Raw genomic sequence first — 19,379 nt, forward strand, 5'->3', positions numbered from 1 at the left:
CCCCTGGCTCTTGTGACGGCAGCGGTGTAGTCCGAGCTTGCCACTTAGGCGGGTAATGGATTTATCTCCGCGATTTCAGTGCGACTCTTGCATGTTGTGTAAAACTGATTCGCCCCAGAAACATCTTGCCTTGCAGAGTAAAGATTACCTGCTGCCTGTAGCTGTTGGGATAGGAACGTTTAGTTGAACTTGTGGCTTGATACTGAAGCTTTGCTCAGAGAATTGATATGTCCTTTCTGCCCTGGGAGGAACTCTGCAAAGGGCTGGTAATATAACAGCAGTTTCCTTTGGTATTTGATCTTTACAGAAGACAGTGTGCTAGGCAGATCCAAATTTCACTGTACCAGAAAGTCTGGCGAGCAACTTTCTGTGTGTCATTAAATACTTTCAGTAACTGCTGTGTATTGCCCAAGATGAAGTTAAACTGCCCTTTAAGGAATAATGTGTTGAAATTAAACTGTTGGTATGACACTACCAAATGTCCTGAGCTGTAGCTATCCCCATGAGATTATTTGATTTGAGTGTTAATCTGCCTTTACTGAAAGAATATATAAGCTGCACCTGCATTAACAAGCTCTGTGGTTTCAAACTTGTTACTGGTTTGGGGGTTGCTATTATTTGGGTTTCTTTTTTCTTTTTCAGATAACACCGTGATACAAGACATATTTATTGAAATATATTTTCTAGAATGAAGTAGACAGGCAAAGTGGAAAAAGTGTAATTATTTGTAAGTTATGACAGTTCATGTATCTTTAGACACATATTTGTTCTTTGTGATTAACCCAAAAAGTCTTTGGTGGAAGCAAAGAAACAAGTACCTGTATTTGTACAGACCTAAAGTCTGCTGGCGGATAAATCATGCCATTCACCCAAGAGTTCTTCATACAAGCGAGCCTCGGTGTAAATGGGCCAGAAGCAGAACATTTTGGTATAACAAGTACATTTACAGCCATGACTTTTTATACTACAGAGTTTCTAAACTTTTAACTTCTTCTTCCAAAGGACTTACAAAAGTGAGCAATCGCATGTCACGAATTAAGAATACTATAGAATCTGTTTCAAAGGCAGTGGCTGGCACTCACAGTGAACTGGTTTCACGGATAGCTCGATTAAAGTCACACTCAGGTACTCTGGGAAAAGCAAATAGAAGTAATGTGGATGCAAATAACATCAACACAGATCTAGAAAGTGATAAACAAGTCTCAGAGGCCAGAACTCTGGATTGCAACAGAGGCACAGCTGCAGGGAAGTCCACTTGTGTAACTGAGGGCTCGGAGTCTGCCTTAGTAACCTCAAGTGACACTAATCAAGATACACTAAAAGATTCAGCATCTACTGAAAACCACCTCTTTCATATAAGCTACTTTTCTACAAATTTTGGAGAGACTTACAATTTTGTGGCTGATCATATCAACTGGTACTTTAATAGTTCTGTTATGGCTCAAGAGAAAAAAAGGAATGATCTATTACAGGACTCTAAAAGTGGAGAGAGGAATAAGCTGGATTTATCAGAAGATACTGTAACAAGGGACGAACAGGCAGTGGATTCGGCAGCTACTTCAGCTCCTGGAGCAGAGACTCTGGCTGCTGAGAAGTCCAGTACTGCTGTTCCAGTTTCCACTAAGAAGAGCATCGCAAACTTTCTGTCGTCTCCCAGTAACAGCGTGCAGGCCTTTGTAGACAGTTACATTGGGGGGCTGGTTCCCAAGCTAAGATCCGATGCTAAAGTCGTTTCACAAGAGAAGAGTAAACAGCCAGAACAAGAAGTGCCTGACAAGGATGAGGAGGACAAAGCAAAAGAGGCTAAGACAGCAGAAGAGAGGGAAAAGCGTCTGTCTCTTCAGAGAGAAAAGGCAAGTCTTTGTTTAGTGTTACTTCTTTATGTATAATTTGCAGGTATGCATATACTTTATACAAGTGTATATGTACACTGTACAAACGTGTATATACCTATATGTGTATATATAGATAGACACACATATGTACTTGTCTATGTATTTACATACAAGTACATATATGTACACATTTATGTGTATATGTACATATAAATATGTACTTAAGCATATATGTATAGACATATAAAAGCTATATAAACTTAGTTATATGCATAATACTGTAAGTGTATGTAAACTTATGTATTATACACACATGCATGCATACATAGATTGTGTGTATGCTTTTTATGTAGGTACATATATGTAAGCTTATGTATAAAGTGTGTATATACACATATATGTGTGTATAGTATATACTTCTATTTAGTTCATATATATGTAGAAACAATACATAAAAGTAGCTAGATGTAGTTGATTTTTTGTTGTTGTTAAAGTAACCTTAGACTCCTTCATGGTTCAAATACTGTGATTTCAGAGTTGCCCGGAGAATACATCAGGGTGCATGCTGACACTTGTGTGTTTGGTATATTGTTGATGTGAACTGCCTTGATTTATTTTTCCAGTAAAGAATCAGAGGATTGCCTGTTTATGATTAAGCAATGTGTACTTGGAGCCTGTAGCAGATCTCCAGTACAACATGCTGTCCATTACTTCTGAGAAATCTTAGAATAACTATTTGGCATTAGTCTTGACAAATGTTACAGATTTCTTAAAGTATTTTTATGTTATTTGTATAACTTTTATAATTTTTTAGATTATTGCAAGAGTGAGTATTGATAACAGGACTCGAGCTTTAGTTCAAGCCCTACGAAGATCCTCTAATCGAAGAGTCTGTATCAGCAGGGTTGAAGAACTGACCTATCATCTTCTGGAATTTCCAGAGAGCAGAGGAGTTGCAATTAAGGTGCAAATAGTCTTTATGCAAAAAGACATAAATAAGTGTCTGACAGGCAGTTGATGTAGATTAACATAGAACTTTCTTCTGTTCTTTTGGGCTAGTACTATTTTTTTCTTTGTAATAATTACACTGTCAGTCTCTCTCTCTTGTTATAGCTATTTCCTTAGCTGGTTCAAACAGATTCACATGTGAACTGTCAGTAGTTTAGCTGAAGGCTCTTAAGATTCCAATGTTTAATTTAGAAGCGTACAGCGTTGTCACGTGGGTAGATACAGCTTATTCTGGTGGTAGATGAAGGTTGTACACTGTGTTCTCTGTTGCAATTGCCCAGATGAGAATGTACAGTACAGTTGACCTGCAAATGCACAACACTTTTTATGCTTGTTTGCATGCTTCCTTTGAAGAGAGATGACAAGAACATCAAATAAGTTCATGTAATCTAGTCCTACTCATTCTCTTTCCTGCAGTGAGAGGACGGGAGGTGGGTGGTCGACTGTTCTAACAGTACTAGCCAAATCACAGCATTTGGCAGTCTCATGCCTTTTTTGCACAAGACAGATGTGTGACATAGATGGTAGAATTGCTGGAAAAGAGATGTTTGGGAGTGGAGCACAGGCCAGATAAATCATTCAGACAGGGTACTGGTCAGGCATTCACATGAATACATGTGAATTACTTTATTATGCAAGAATACATTCACTACACCCATGTTGATCATAAGACTCTGCATCTTTCTGATAATAATTACTCATTTAGAAATTACTTAGTGTGAGGAAGTATTTTAAGTTTTGTTTTAATACTAGTGTACTTAGAATGTGTTTTGTGTTTGAAGCAGTGTGATAGTTACTCAGCAAAATCTGGGCTTTTAGCTATACTTGGTGTGCTCCATACATGAGTTTATATTTGGCCCATGTGACATTAAAGTCAATAAAACTAAATTGCTGATAAATACAGCATTTCCAGCTATATGGAAGACTTACATTTCACCTTGATTGTTTAATTCTGATAGGTAGTTATTTTAGTGATGATGTGTGCATGACATAATATTTTTCTCCCTTGCTAGAAAGATTGATGGGTAAATAGAGAGTTAAAGAACTTTTCCTCGAGTTTAACTGATACATTACTTTTATATTTAGATGCCAAACTACTAAATTTAATCATGGATTCTTTTGATATAAACGTAGAGTTAGAATGAAATATCTTTGTACTTATCAACAGGAAAAATTAATTCCGTGCCTGCTACGACTGAGACAAGCAAATGATGAAAGTCTCCAGGCTGCTGTTAGAGAGACTTTAGCTATAATTGGATATACAGACCCTGTGAAAGGCTGGGGAATTAGAGTCCTTGCTATTGATGGAGGAGGAACAAGGTAAAACCTCTGTCTTGTTTTTATGTACTTGTAGTTTTTTTTCATACTGAAACTGGAAATAAAATTTCAGTTTCTCTTTGATAAGTTTATGCCCAAAGATGCAATTTATGATTTACAGTTCTTTTACATTTGGTTATCCAACTGATAGTTATTAATTTTGTATGCATTTGTGCTTAAATTTGCATTCATTAAGAGTCCTGTGACACTGAAAAGACTTACCCCTTTAAAGGTGGCTACACACTTAAGTGCTTGGATTGGCTCTTTCTCCTTTTGGAAGTAAATTAAATGGGTATTTCAGTTAGTCTGCTCACAAGTTTAATCTCAGAAATACACAACGGGTTTGAAATGCTAGAAGAGGTTTATAGTCCTATGGTCATGTTGGCTTGTACTCTTTTGGAGGATGACCTGCCTTAGCAGGAGTGGTCACTTGAAAGTGTGAAGAGGCTACTGGTGAAAGCTCTTCCATCCATGTTGTTAGTTTATATTTCTTCTAGAAACAATTTTTTTTTTTATTTTAATTATGCACCACATGTCCTTAGTTACATGTCTTCCAGTTCTGCATGAACTTAGGCACCTGCTACAATTTGTAAAAAGTAGTAGCAAAAGCCTGGTGGTTAAATTTGAAGTTTGATGTTTACTGAAAGCTGTGTTTTCAGGCTTTTTTGAAGAGATCTTGCTAGCAAATAATTACTGATTTACTAATCTTTATTTGTAGAAAGTGAGGTATGAAGTCATTGCAGAAATAAATGCCATGCAGAAGTAAAAGCTCAGTGTGGTGAGCTTCCCCGTACTATTTCTTTACTTGCATCAAGATCAGTTGCCTTCAACAAGGATTAGGTGTATGCCACAACTTCAACATTTGTTTCCAAAAGTTCATGGTAAACCATAAAGATTTCACAAAGTAGAAAGAAGGATGCTTCACAGAAAATGGCATGATGCATGTATGTGTAAATAGTTTTAAATTTTCTGTTAGCTTTCTAGGGGAGTGACATTGTAAGACACCTTATCTTTAGAAAGTGGTATCTACATAGAATTATATCATAGAATTACAGAATGGGTTGGGTTGGAAGGGACCTTCAAAATCATCTGGTTCCAACCCCCCTGCCATGGGCAGGGACAGCTCTTGCTAAACCAGGTTTCTCAAAGCCTCATCCAATCTGATAGTCTAGAATTAATTTCTCCCATTATTTCAGACACATTTAATTGAGGCAGAAAAAAATCCACAGAAAAATACTGTGCCCCAATGGACACTATATAACCTGGTTAGGACCAAACTCCAAGTGCTGTGTGATGTGGATGCAGCTGAGATCTGTCCTGAGTCTCCATCCACAGAAGATGATCATCCCTGAGCCTTTGCTGCAAACAATATGGCTGTAGCTGCTGAGTACTGTTTTTGATGTGCCTGAGTACGTGACTTATATTTAGTACTCAGCACTGCATTTTAATTGTTCTGCTGCTCTTTCATTCCCAGGAGTGTTTGAGATTCTTACTGTTGTACTTATTCAGTTATAATTAATAACAATTAAGCAAAGGTGGGCTTAATTAGAGCTATGCATGGTAAAACTACCATTGTGTGTGAAGGGGATTTTTGTGTTTCAGGGGTTTAGTTGCACTTCAGACTCTACGGAAACTAGAAGAGCTGACTGGAAAGCCGGTTCATCAACTTTTTGACTACATTTGTGGTGTAAGCACAGGTAATTGTTAAGCCATAAGTTGGAATTTTGCTATCAATACAGTGAAAGAACATGTAAGAATAAATGTTGATTATGTAGAACTTGCAGGTTTCTAACTTTGTAAGCTGGGAAAATGCAGGTGTGATTGCTAAAGTCTTTTTTTTTTTCTTCTGAACGGTAACTTCAAGTGATTCATGATACACTTGTAACATCAAACTGACTTGTCATTTTTTCCAGTGAATGTGATCCTTTCATTTTGCACACAGACACAAATATCTTGGATCTTTATGGGGCTTTACAGGTAATTAAGGTAACATCCTTCAGGGACTGATACTGGGCCAGTGGTGTTTCCTGTATGTATTAATGACCTGCACAGCAGGACACAGCATGCCTGGAGCAAGATCTTGGATGATCTAAATTAGAGGAAGTGGTCACTACAGTGATGCCCTCTGTTCAGATCAGATGCAGGAATGGCTTGACAGGAAACTAGACCTAAAGTTTTATATAGCCAAGTACAAAGATCTCCATCTGAGGTGGGAGGACTGGCTAGAAAACAGCTTTGCAGAAAAAGACATGGTCTTGTTGTAACAAGTTGAACATGAATCATCAGCATACCCTCGCAGCAAAGAAAGCTGACTAGATACTGCTTGTTGGCACGCACACATACCCAACAGATAAAGGATCTCTGTCTGGTCACTGTATGTCTAGTTTTGGGGTTCTCGGTAGTCACCCCTAAATCTGTTGCATTTATTCTTGTAAGTGCTAAGTGAGCCTGACAAAGGGCTAAGTAGATGGTCAGGGGACAGGACTTCTAGGACCCTAACCTAGGAACATTGGGAGAGTGCAGAAACTGGGTTTCTTCAGCCTTAAGAAAATGCTGAGGGGAGGCCTTTTTCCTGTTCCAAGTAATGGGAAAATAAGGAGTTGGACTCTTGTCGAAGGTGCACAGTGATAGGTATAAGGAGTCATGTTTTCCTTGCAAGGATGATCAGACACTTGAAGGATTTGTCTGCACAGACTGTTGGATCTGCATTCCTGGAGATACTCAAAACTCAGGTGAACAAGTCCTGAGTAACCTGTTCTAATTGAACCTGTTTGAACAGGAGGTTGGACTAATGACCTCCAGAGGTCCCTCCCAGCCTTAATTACTCTTTTGACTCAATGATGGGTTACTCCTCCCTAGGAAGCAGGAAACTTTCGCATAAGTTCCTTTTTAAGAGACAGTCATTTCTTTCAGAAGTGATGCAGCATAATGCTGTTTTCTAACAGAAGAGGTATGATATAGTTCAATAGCTCTGTTTCCTTTAGAAACACACATTCTTCAGTGTTTTACACTATACATATCTTATGTACACTTTAATTCAGAAACAACATTAAATGCAGATCACCAGATACAATGTTCATGTTTCCAGAGGTTTGCTAAATAGGCTTAAGATAATAGAGAAGAGGAGAATGTTTAGGTCTGCAAGACAGAATTTGTGGGCACAATACAGTTTCCCATTCTACTTTGAAAAAAAATTCCTTTGTTAGTAATTTAGTAGTAAGTGTTTCTTTCTTTGGGAGATAGTTGCACTACAAAACACTAATATTTCCTTCAACCATAAAAAAGACATCTTTATTCATTATCATTATAAAGGCATCATTATAAAGACATGAAAGATGTATCTTTAGTACAGAGGCCTAATATTCTTAATTCGATCCCACTACTGTGATTAGAACTAACTTTATTTTTCAGCAGATTTGAGGGTTTGTAACTGCTACTAAATACTTAATGTGTTCTTTTAAGCTTTTTTTACACTATCAATCTTTTGTTTGTGGTAGTCCAGCTTGCAGTAATAGGTGAGAAGACATGGCTGGGAGTGGTTTTATGTTATCTGTCAGCTTGTGCTGGCAGTGTACGTCACCGTTTTAGTTTGTGCTGACTGTAGGCACGCTGATAGGGTTTGCAGGCTCTTGGAGCTGCATGGGTTGTGATTTAAAGGAGTAAGAGGAAGGATGCCTCTGTGCAGTACAGTTTGCTTTTCTTTCCGCTGTGCTTGTCGTAGCTCTTAATGTCATTTAGTTGTTTTGCCTTTGAGGTTTAGAAATAATCACTTTCCTGTGAGTTCAGCATCACAGAGTCTGCCTTTGTAGTTAGCTTCCCTGTACTTCTCTTCACCAGGCCTCATAGGGTGTAAATGCAGGCAGTCACAGAAGGATCCCTGTAATGGGCCCTCTATACTTAAGTGACTCACCAGTTGCTGAGCACAATATCTGGGCCTGGAAACACCAGAAAATCTGTAAGCACATCAGTGCAGTGATGGCCACTGAACTTTTTTTTTTTTTTATGGGGAACTAAATTATTGTAAATTCTGTACTGAGTTTGTGCCTGTTCTGTGCAAAAATCCAAAGATGAAAACAAGGCTGTCGAGAGGAGGGGGTGCCATTGCCCAATGAACTGGGCTGCTAGGAATTCTGTCAGGGAGAGTGGTTGTCACTGCTCTCCAGAGTACGACACGCTTTCGTAGGTGCCTGTCCCATTGAGGACAAATTACCTGCAGGTATGCTGTAGATGTGGCTTGTATGTTCTTTCCACTGCTCAACACAGTCTCCCAGTATGTCAAAGAAACTTCTTAACAGTGGTGCACTTAGAATTCAGTCCCAGAGAGCAGTTTGTAACAACCAGAGTATGTGATCAGGCAAAGTACATGCTACCACATTTTCAAATGTGCTGGTCTGCTCCAAGAATTTTAAAAAATATCCTTTTTTCCTCAATTTCTATATTGAGCCGATAATTAGTGGCATTCAGATGCATTGTGTGAGGGATAAGATCATTGACATTGTGATCAGAGGTTCTCTAAGCATATTGGTTTCCAGTGGACTTTACTACAAAGACATTTGAATTATACTGGTCTCTCTGACCATCAGTTCTGGATGTGTGTGAAGTTTGCGCAAAGACTTAGGAAGAATTTTGGGACTATATCCTCATACAAGTTAAGAACAGCACAGGGCTGGTGTCCTCATGTATTCTCCCAGCCTTTGGTGATTTGCAGATGAGGAGCCTGCTTGAATAAAAATGGCATCTCTCTGTGTTAATGATTTTTTTTTTTCCTACCCATGATGTCTTTCCAGTTTTGAAATGCATTTTGAAAATGTTTCTGATGGAAGAAGCATTTTTTTTCTGGAGAACTCATTCATAAGTCAAGTCATGGTATTACGGAGCTGGAAGCATCGTTAGGAGGATCCAAGGGAAGGACCAGCTGTGTATGTTTCACTACTGACAATTTTCAAGACTTTGAATCATGTCAGACATCTTCAGAAAATCTGCTAGTGCTCTGCTGTCGTTACATTTGGGGGCGTTAAAAAAAATCCAAATATCTAATGTGGATCTTCCTGTTGCAGTTCAATTTGTTTCCTCTTGTCCCGACTACCAGGATAACAGATTCTTTCTTGACTCTTTGCAGTAGCCTTCTGTGCATTTAAAGACTTCTGTCATAGCCTGTTTACTCAGGCTTTCCTTACAAACTGATTTTCTTGACCTGTGGTTGGTTTGGGGGGGGATGTTTTGTGTGTTTTTTCTTTTTTTCAATTAGTCTACATCTTTTTGAAGAATGCCTTTCAGATCCAGATATAGCACTTGAGCAGAAGTCTTACTGGCACTGAATAAGGAAGGAATGCTTTTGTCTTTCAGGCTATGTTCTTGCCTGACTTGTGTCTTATTAGCCAACTGTGTCCCTGTGTTCTCCAAGAGGTACTGCTTAGCCTCCCAGGTTTTATTTAAGCATTTTTTTTCCCCTGGAAAGTGGTGGCAGTCTAAGTGGGGATAGTGGCTGGAGTGTAGGGGCCTGTGACACAAAGCAGGATGTGGTGGAAATAGCAGGACCTTTTTTCAACAGACTATCTGACAGATGTGTGATTTTTGACCTCACTCTCCTGTGAGTGTCTCGCTACCATCCTGCAGGTTTCAGCAATGCCCTTTAATTTGTACCTTGACTGTGACATTATTCACTGCCACTTGTGTGCTGATGCAGACTTCAGCTTTTGGTGCTGTCTCTCAGGAACTGAAGTGAACATGAGTTTGCATTTGGTATGAATTCTGTCTTTTTGTCATTGAAACTTTTCCTTAAAATAGCAAATGCACTATGATACAAGACTGGTGCTGGAGAATTAAGAGGAAAGAACATAGCAGAGGATTTGGATCACTCAGGGAAACGGTGTTTGTTGCTGGATGTTTAGTCTGTGTGAATACAGGCGTTGGGTGACTTGACAGTTGAGTAAGTTTTGCCTGATGAAACTTTGATGTGTCAAGTAGGCCCAAGTTATATTAAACACATGTGCTACTTTTTGAAAAATTGAGAACATCAATCCACTGACAGTGGTTGTGGTGGGGTTTATGAGAGCAAAAGAAGCTTGGAAGTCATGTTTCCTCTAAAGCCATATATAAATTTATGTAGGTTTTTACTGCACATGTTTTATTCTTACTCTATTACAAGAGTAATAAAACACTCCTTTCAAGATGAATTTTATTCCAGCATATTGCATTCATTCCCAAATTGGAAAACTCTTGTCCTAATTATTCCTAATGCGTAATTACGTGTCCTCGGTGTATTGCACAATTAGATTTAGAGGTTGTATATGTCCCTTATAGTTTAATATATCTAAGAATTGTAGTGATCCATTAGTTGTATTTTTCCACAGTTGTCTTAATGGCTTTCTGCAATCACACTTTTTGGATACTGTTGGTTTGTTCTTTCAAGGATGTGTCATAACATTTTGTAGGCACACACTAGATGGCAGTGTGTATGAATGGCTAATTATAAACGGCTGCAGCCAAATGCTTTCCAAACTAGTCAAAACTCACCTTCTTTTCACAAGATTTTCCTAGAATTTTTCTTCACTGACTCATTTGCCAGATAGCAAGTAGGCCCCAACTACATTTAACACCAGAGCATAGATTTCTCTTGCTCATTTTTCTTTCCACTTGAAGCAGTGGATTTAGTTTGCTTTCTGCCATGTACCTGTTTGTAGGGATAAAATCTGCAAAATTAAATAACACTGTTTTTCACCTTTGCAAAGTTCTGGTTTTGGAAGTAAACTCTTCTTATTTTGTATATGTCCTTTTAAAACATTGTGTGTAATCTCTGAGCAGGAATTTAGTGATACAAATGTCAGTTGCTCTTCCCTTTTCAAGATAGATATTCTACTAACCTATGAACTACATTAAATGGCAATCCATCTTTATCATCTTACTCCAGGCTATATTTTACATTTCAAAATATCTCTTTTTCAGGAGCTATATTAGCTTTTATGTTGGGATTGTTCCATATCCCTCTGGATGATTGTGAAGAACTGTATCGCAAGTTAGGATCGGATGTTTTTAAGCAGAATGTCATTGTTGGAACAGTCAAAATGGGTTGGAGCCATGCCTTTTATGACAGTGATATATGGGAAAAAATGCTCAAGTAAGTAAAAAATGATCAGATGAAAAATAATTAGTATAATGTCTGGAAGCCTTTGGTTTTGTTATTGTTACACTGGTAAGTAAATTTTTAAAACAACTAGAAGAGATTAGCATATACTCTCATTTGAAATAGCTGTTTTCATATTTACCAAAAACACTGAAAGCCTTTAATGTAATGATTTCTGGTTTTGGGGAATAAAGTACACTGATTTCTGATTATATTCCTGTATGCCTGCCAGCTCTGCTTCATCTGACTCATTATGGAGTCAAATTTTACCAGCCACCTGCTGTGCCTTTTTTCTTATAGGAGGCATGGTGAGAAATGAAATAATGTGCTGTAGCAGGGATTTTTAATCTTAGCTGCTGCATTGAGGGGTTTTGCTCATTGTCTTTGAAAAGGGAAATGAGCTGTAGGGTGTGCGATGAAAAAACATCCCCTGTGTCAGCGTGGCTGATGAACTGGTATTTGTTCATTGATGGGTATACAAATGCACTGATTGCTACTCAGGAAAAGTCCATGGAAGAAATTATTCTGTTACAAGCTTTATTACTTAGTTTTATTCATCTGTATTTGTTTTGGTATTTCCATTGTTTAGAATTTTTACCAAACTAATATCATCATTTCCCACTGTAAGTTGGCGCTGCTACTGAAAGAGCTGAAACAACCTTCTCTGGGAGCACATGTAAAATGGTTAAAAGTTTCTTTGGATAAGTAATGACAAGTTCCTTTGAGAGCATGATTAATGTGTTTTATGGTATTAAAAGAGTTTTTTCTAGACATTATAGTGGGAATACCTGTGCTGCCTGAGTTTTAAGCATCTCAGTTCTTTGCTGAAGTGGAGAAGGTGGTTTTCAAGCATTTCTTCTCTGTCTGTGCTCTTGCATATTGTTAGGAATAAATGTGTTTATCAAATGGATATCATGTTTCGTTTTTTTTTTTTTTCTCAGATGTACAGAGTTCCTCTCTTTTTACAAAAGAGCTTTCTCTGTGCCTTCCTCTTTTCCTCCCCTGCCCAACTAAGAGAAGTCTTGCGAAAAATAAGAATTAGCTAATATGAAAGTAATTTAAATGCCTTTAATTAAAAAGCTTAAAATTATTCTATGTATGTTTAACTCTTCTTATATGTCCCTTGAATTGCAATTTGAGAAATGGTTTCAATCAGTTACTACTTTCTGCAGGAAAATTGTCATCAGTTTATGTAATACTATATTGAACTGCATCTCTTTGAAAAATCTGGCCTTTAGTTGCAAATTTTCTCTTTTCTTTTGACTGTTGTTTACATACACAATTTTCTTCTTGATAAACTACTAGACAAATTTGGTGAGCAGCTAGGGGTTTTCATAGGCTAGCTAAAATCCCACAATGGGAATTTGTAATCTTGAGAACCAATCAAGCACTGTGTAGAGGGTAAGGTAAAAGTTACCTCTGATGGTAGAAAAATAGATAATGTGTGGGTTTGGGATTGCAAGTAATAACACTTCAAACCAGTGTTTGTTTCACAAATTGAAGCATAAATTGAGACTACTCTCCAGTGACTAGACAAGTGACACGTTCTATACTAGTTAGTCACTCCAGACAAACTTAACAGATTTTTCAGCATTATCAGCAAGATGTTCAGTATCCTTATGGAAGATGCAATTAAAGTGTCTCCTGGGGGTTTAGCAAAGATGTCATCCTTTCCCAGTCCTTTTGTTGTTGTTAGAAGGGGCTAAAAGTTACAATTTTGCCTTTCAAATTGAATGCTCTTTCTCCAGGCTGTTTCATTGCACTCTGGCTGTAGCCCATTAGAATGTTTCTTCAAGCATATGTTTGGCAATATGTTCTTCATGGCGTTATTGAAATAAGTGTTGCAATATTAGTTAACTTGAAGCAATCAAAGAGCAACATTTGCAAAGGAGACTTCTTGTTTAAGTAGGTCATGTCTAGAGGACATAGGGCACAGACAGACATGAACAAAGCAGATAAATGGAAAAATGGGATGGCAAATGAAACTGTGTAGAGTAATAACCCGTGAGTGGGAAAAATATTAAATGCTTACAGGATTTGTTAACTTTAATACCAAAAGTGATTTGGGTGTTGGGTTTCTTTGTCTCCTAGACAATTTAATGAGATGTCTCTGCTTGTGGGCAAAAAAATGATTCAGTGTGTGACAGCTGGGACTGAAAATACAGAAAAAAATTACAGTGCCATTCTACTAATCCTTAATACAGTTTAATTTAAAGTAATACTTACAGTCCCTGTTACACCACTTCAGCGAATGTTTCTGTTGCAAGATTGATAAAGTAGCCAGTGACCTAAAGATAACACACACAAGGATTAGGACTCTTTACAGTTAAAGAAAGAAAGCAAGTTAGAGCAGTAATTTGAGATAGTTAGGTATCTTGTGAATGACCATTCTCATCTTTTCTTTAAGAACAAGGTACTATTCAGTAAAACTAAAATGAGGAGACCTTCTCTTTCAACATAGTACGTGAATAAGTGTGAAATGAATTGTGTTGGGACTTCGGCAAAGAAAATAACTGAACAGTGAGGCTTCACAAAGATATCTATATAATATGCAATTACAGTATTAGTGCTAGCAACAAACCTAAAAAATTTAGAGGTGATATTAAACTTTTCTCTTTAGGCCTTAATGTCTGAGTTTTGTAGTAGTTGAAAGGGTTTCCTGTGCCTATTCTGAAGCATCAGTTCCTGGCCTTCATAAGAAACAAGATGTGAGAAAATAATTCAGTTTGACAGTTCCTATAACTAAGCAGTGGGGATTGCCTATGCAGTTTTTTATTCTTTACATTCAGAGTTTGGGAAAAAATATATAGTAAGGATATCTAGGAAGAGGGGGATGAAAGTGATGCAAATCAGTAGATGTCTTTCATATCTCACCTCTGTCAGTCTCATCTATTTCTGTATATTCCTACTTCATGGTTCTGTGTGCCTTCATCTCCTGTAATCAATTACTGAGTGCAGATGGCATTCTTCCCTTCTGCTTGGTGACTGTGAGACTGGAATTAATGCATTTATTGGAAAAAATAATACAGCACTATGCATGTAAGAATTGTCAGCAGCAGTCTTCAATCATAGGACCAGAAGCTGTCTCCCTTCTTTCCTTTCTCTTAAGGACAAATATACAGCCATCCTTCAAGCACAGATATCCATTAGTGGAACAGTAAATTGTCCTACTTCCAAATAGGGTTTACTGTCTACATGGAGGACTATTGTAGCATTTAGAACTTTTTTTCTTCTTACTTAACTAGATTGACAAAGGTGTTGTTTTTACCATTGGAAGTGCTGCTACCTGCTGTCACAGTAGTGTGAGCTATAGGTGGATGATCTCTTAACAACACCAAATGGAATCACCTCAAGTAGAGTGCCAATACCGAAAGCTGTCTGCACAATAAGGTGGATGCACCACCTGTGTTTGTGTGGGCTGCGCTCAAGGGGAGGAATAAAACTTGCTGATTTAAAGGAAAGCCCATATCGAATGGAGCACCCACTCTGTACAGTTTTATACCTTTACTGTAAGCAAATTAAAATTTAAAATATATGCTGGTATGCAATTATTGGTTAGTATGCTGATATCCTCCAATGTCTTGCACTGTGCAGGAGGGCTACCTTCAAGTTGGCAATTAGAATACTGACCCTAATGCTGATGTGATGTTAAATTACAGTTTTGACCATTGATGTGTATTCATGGTAAGGTTATACATAAGTGTATGCACATGAAAAAATTCCACCTCAAAAAGGGATGTTAAATGCACATTGAATTATTGTTACAGAAGATTACACGCAGGTGTTTTAACTTCCTTCTAAATCATGTAGAATGGCATCTTTCTTCCCTTAGCTTTTGTTTCATAACTGTTCAGGACACTAATTTTCATTAATATAAAACTGCTTAATAAAGATGATGATTTTTTTGATTCTTAAATGTAGCAAAGTACTTAATTTTCCTTTCAGAAAGGAGTTGAGTAATCTTAATTTATGGTTAAGTGTGTGGTGAAGTGAGTAACTGAATCAAGAACTCAATCAGGCTTCAGACTTATTCCCAACAGCCTAGGAGGTCTGAAATACTGGTCCATTGAAGTCAGCCATAGAAATCTGGTTATTAAAGTGTAGTCGTAGCATTGCATCTTTTTAAATGCAAAGTTCTCAGAAATAAGGATTATAAAAATGTGCGTCATCTTCATATTAAACTAATGTAGTGTTCGCTGTTTTTTTACACTTGCTTGTAGGGGAAAAATGGGCTCAAATCTTATGATTGAAACTGCAAGAAATTCAAGATGTCCAAAGGTAAGTACAGTTTTTTCTAAGGTAACTACTAATTGTGTATCTGACAAGTCCATATTAAGAGTAATGTTCATATAAGAATATTGGATAAATGGCATGAGTGTTGGTACACACTCTCCAAGCTTCTGTAAGAGGTACCCTGTGCTTTTAAAGGATAAAATTTCATTGCTCTTAAACTTCTGCAGTAGTGTCATAATTTTATTCAGTACTTTAAGAAAGAATATGTTTCAGAGGCGTCAAAAGGCTTATAAGCAGAGAAGTACCAAGTCAACTTCTTGAAGTGGTGCAAAATTTGTTTCCTTACAGAAGAGAATTCTAGTATTTGGAGATCCTGTCATGTCAGCAGTGATCTGTGCTACTGTGTAGTGAGAGAACAGGGTTCCTCCTCACTTCTGTCTGTATTACCAGGTTTCGTCTAGTCACATTCATAGGGCCCAAGATCTTTACTCTTCCCATATGATATAAAGGGCATCAACTAATTGGAAGGGTGTCACATACAGCAGCAGCACAACAGTGAAATATGAGAAAGCATGGGTATTTTATTTTTGGTGAATGATAGGGTGTGAAGAAAGAAGAGAAATATAATAGCATGTATTTCAGAACAATCTGTAATTAACAGGTGTTTTGGTGTCATAACACTATATTCAATGCTTTACTGTTAAATGGAAGATACTCACATTTTTCTAAACATAGAAACAAGTGCTTGGCTGACGGCGTTCCTAGTCCATGTCTAAAACAAGGACATGAAAAGGCTGGAGCGGTATGTTGCTTTCTGAGAGAGAAGCATCGACTTGAAAGTTATCTTTGAACTGGGATCTTTGGCTTCCTTCCATGTTCTTCAGTAGTAAAATGTGAATATAAATAGAGTTGAAAATAGCTATTCCCAGTAATCACTTTGTAGTGCTGGCAGTGGTGGCACTCTTTACAAGGCACAGCAAAATCAATATAAAACGTGCAGTTGTTTGCTCTGCTGCTGTTAAATTCATGGCAAGATGGATTTTTCCAGAAGATGCTCAGCACTTTACAACTTAGAGTGCTTCATGAAATGGAAGTGCATATGAGTATTACCAAAAATACACTACAGCATCAGTTTGATAAGTTTTCTGTTAAATTTTCCAAAGTATTTTTTTTTTCTTACTACTTCTAGTAGTGCTTGGAACCAAACTTTCCTTTTGACAGAACCAGGAAACTGATCCTACATCAAATGGAGTTACGAGCCACACGTTTTGCTTCGGCATTGTCATGTAGAAGTTACACTTTTTTCTATAAGGACGGGCTGATTCTGAGTTAAATGGTTTCACTTATGTATGTGAAGAACAGAAATGGATACAGTGATATCACAATGTCAAACGCTAGTGCTGTTGAGTAACATTTCACAAAATCACTCTGCTTTGTAAAGTAGTAAGCAAAATAGCACTGAGCAGCTACTTGGCTGCTGAGGAGTATTGTTGTGACAGTGCCAGCCAGGCTGGGTGCGTCACCACTAGAACATCTTGCACATTCTGACACTCACTCATAGCTATAGGTACTAGCACCTTGTGTAATTGTATCTGTAAAATGTAGGGGTCTTTTAGTCATACATTTTGTTTTATGGAGATACCACTTTGGCTTTTCACTTCGATTCGCGTACGTGATTTTTGTTAATGATGCTTCAATGTCCCTACAGAAAGCCCTGAAAAATTTGTTTTATTCTTCTGGGTGTTTCTTTGGGACAGAGTCTGCCTGCAATCCTGAAACTCAAGTTGCAATTAATTTTCTTGGAGAAAAAAAAACTGATTGATGTTTGTAACATTTGTATTTAATGGCATTGTTGCATTGCTGGCTGCAGAGTTTTGAGAACAAGCTACTATTCATAAAGACAAAACATTTTAAAATCATATAGATGACACCAGCTTTTAGCTTTTATATCATCATATATAACTATTTTTATTCCTCCTAACTCACCAGGTAGCTGCAGTGAGCACCATTGTAAACAGAGGAACACCACTGAAAGCATTTGTTTTTAGGAACTACAATCACTTTCCTGGCGTTAAGTCTCACTACATTGGGGGCTGTCAGTATAAACTGTGGCAGGCCATTAGAGCATCATCCGCCGCACCGGGTTACTTTCAGGAATATGTTTTGGGCAACGATCTTCATCAGGTAAGTTGAAACCTTCTCCTTTAGTAAATATTTTCCAATATTATGCCTGAGAAAAATGTCTGAATTTCTGAATGAGAACTAAGCAAATAAGTTGGTATTGAAAAGGAAACTTAGGATGGATAGGGGTAAGAAAGGAAATTTTTAGCTTGTAGAGGCCTTATAGAACTAGTAAGGGTATAGGCTTAAAAATCTTAGTCGTCTTTTAAGTTCTTAAGCTCTTCTGCTGTTCCTCTCTTCTCTGCCTGGAAGGAAACCTTATATGAGTTGTAAATTGCCTCTGACTTCCTGCTTACAACTGCTGTTTCATTGAGCAATATTTCACTAAGCAGATGGTGTGACTTAAAAATCTAACAATACTGTAAAGTGTGGAAAAAATCAAGTTATGCTTTTCAATGTTCCTTTTATTAGTACATAATTTCAGTTAAAAGCCTGCTTTTAAAACTTTCCATTGATAGCTTGAGCTCTACCCTTGTTCTCAGCTAGTAAAAAGAAAAAAGATGCCGTGGCAGCATGATTAAACTCAGAGGACAACTGCAAAAGAAGCTCCCTTGAGGATAAAGTAATGTCTCCTATTGACTGTATGCTCTTTTATTGTATTATGACCTCTGTTGATCACCCTGATTAGAAAAGAGCAACGGAAATTAATTTCTTCAGTAGTTTAACTGTTGCATTCTAGTCCCTTTACTGTTCTGCAATTCTCAGAGTTTTAAAAGAATCTTTTTTACAGTACATACTAATAAAAAAATATTTGTATATATTTTAGAAAAGGTCTCATGCAGATCTATGGCAGAAAAGATTACAAAGGGTGACTGAACCAGAGACTTTCAGCAAAGACACCATAGATTTCTACTGTAAATTTAAAGAAAGCATGTCGTGTTTTTTTGCCATTAATTCATCTGATGGCATTGTCCTTAGCTACTGGAGAGCAATAGTAGCATATTTTGAGTAATAAGTTGTACCTGGATCACATACAGAATTTCTCATGGTGTCCATTAAATGGCTGCATAACCTCATTAGCATTGTAATGTGCATAAGTAATACTGAAGTTTAAAGACTAACAAATAAGGGATATGAGATGAAATACTGAAAAATTAAGAGTTAGTAAATAGAAGCATTGATACAGAGAAACAGCTAGAATTTAATCTGGAAAAAAACAGCATACTTAGGTATTTTGACATTATTATATTGACATTTATAAGGAGGCAGAATAATTTTATTCAGCTATATAAAAGCTCTGCCTAAGATGGGAGCTGAAGGGGAAGGGTCCCCATGGAGGGTGGGATGGTGCTAATATATCAGTCAGATTCTGAGAGTTCTTCCATCTTATTCTTTCCAGTTCTTGTTTAGGATCTTTTTCCCCTCCTTCCCCCAGCCTCCCCAGTATGATACGTCTTGTTATCCCCCAAACATTTTAATCAAATACTACCTGAGATAAGCAAATAAGTTCTAGTTTGTTTGGTTTTTTTAAAGCTAAAAATGGAGTAACACAAGGTATTTCAAGTCTAAGCACTGCTTGAAATCCTGAAACATGTTCATCTTCCATCTGGCCAAGCGAAACTGGAAAGGGAGCTGCTTTAGCCTTTGGAGCTGTTCCAAGCTGCTCCTTAACTGCTTGAATGGGTCAGTGTTAAGCTATGTGAAGCACTTTTCTTCCTCTTCTCTTCTTTCAACCCACTCTT

General features: G+C 37.5%; 1 protein-coding gene across 1 annotated transcript in view; it reads left to right on the forward strand.

The window, feature by feature from the left end:
• The first annotated feature begins 734 nt into the window (after positions 1-734).
• Positions 735-19,379, forward strand: part of PNPLA8 (patatin-like phospholipase domain containing 8) — a 36,855-nt gene continuing 18,210 nt past the window's right edge. Inside the window, exons 1-7 of the mRNA XM_008945094.1 lie at positions 735-1,853; positions 2,650-2,799; positions 4,012-4,163; positions 5,763-5,857; positions 11,106-11,277; positions 15,504-15,561; positions 17,506-17,700. Of these exons, the coding sequence (XP_008943342.1) occupies positions 735-1,853; positions 2,650-2,799; positions 4,012-4,163; positions 5,763-5,857; positions 11,106-11,277; positions 15,504-15,561; positions 17,506-17,700 (1,941 nt within the window). The remainder of the gene's footprint in view (positions 1,854-2,649; positions 2,800-4,011; positions 4,164-5,762; positions 5,858-11,105; positions 11,278-15,503; positions 15,562-17,505; positions 17,701-19,379) is intronic.

Source organism: Merops nubicus, unplaced genomic scaffold (assembly GCF_000691845.1).
Source record: "Merops nubicus isolate BGI_N331 unplaced genomic scaffold, ASM69184v1 scaffold6478, whole genome shotgun sequence".
NCBI classification, from domain to species: Eukaryota; Metazoa; Chordata; class Aves; order Coraciiformes; family Meropidae; genus Merops; species Merops nubicus.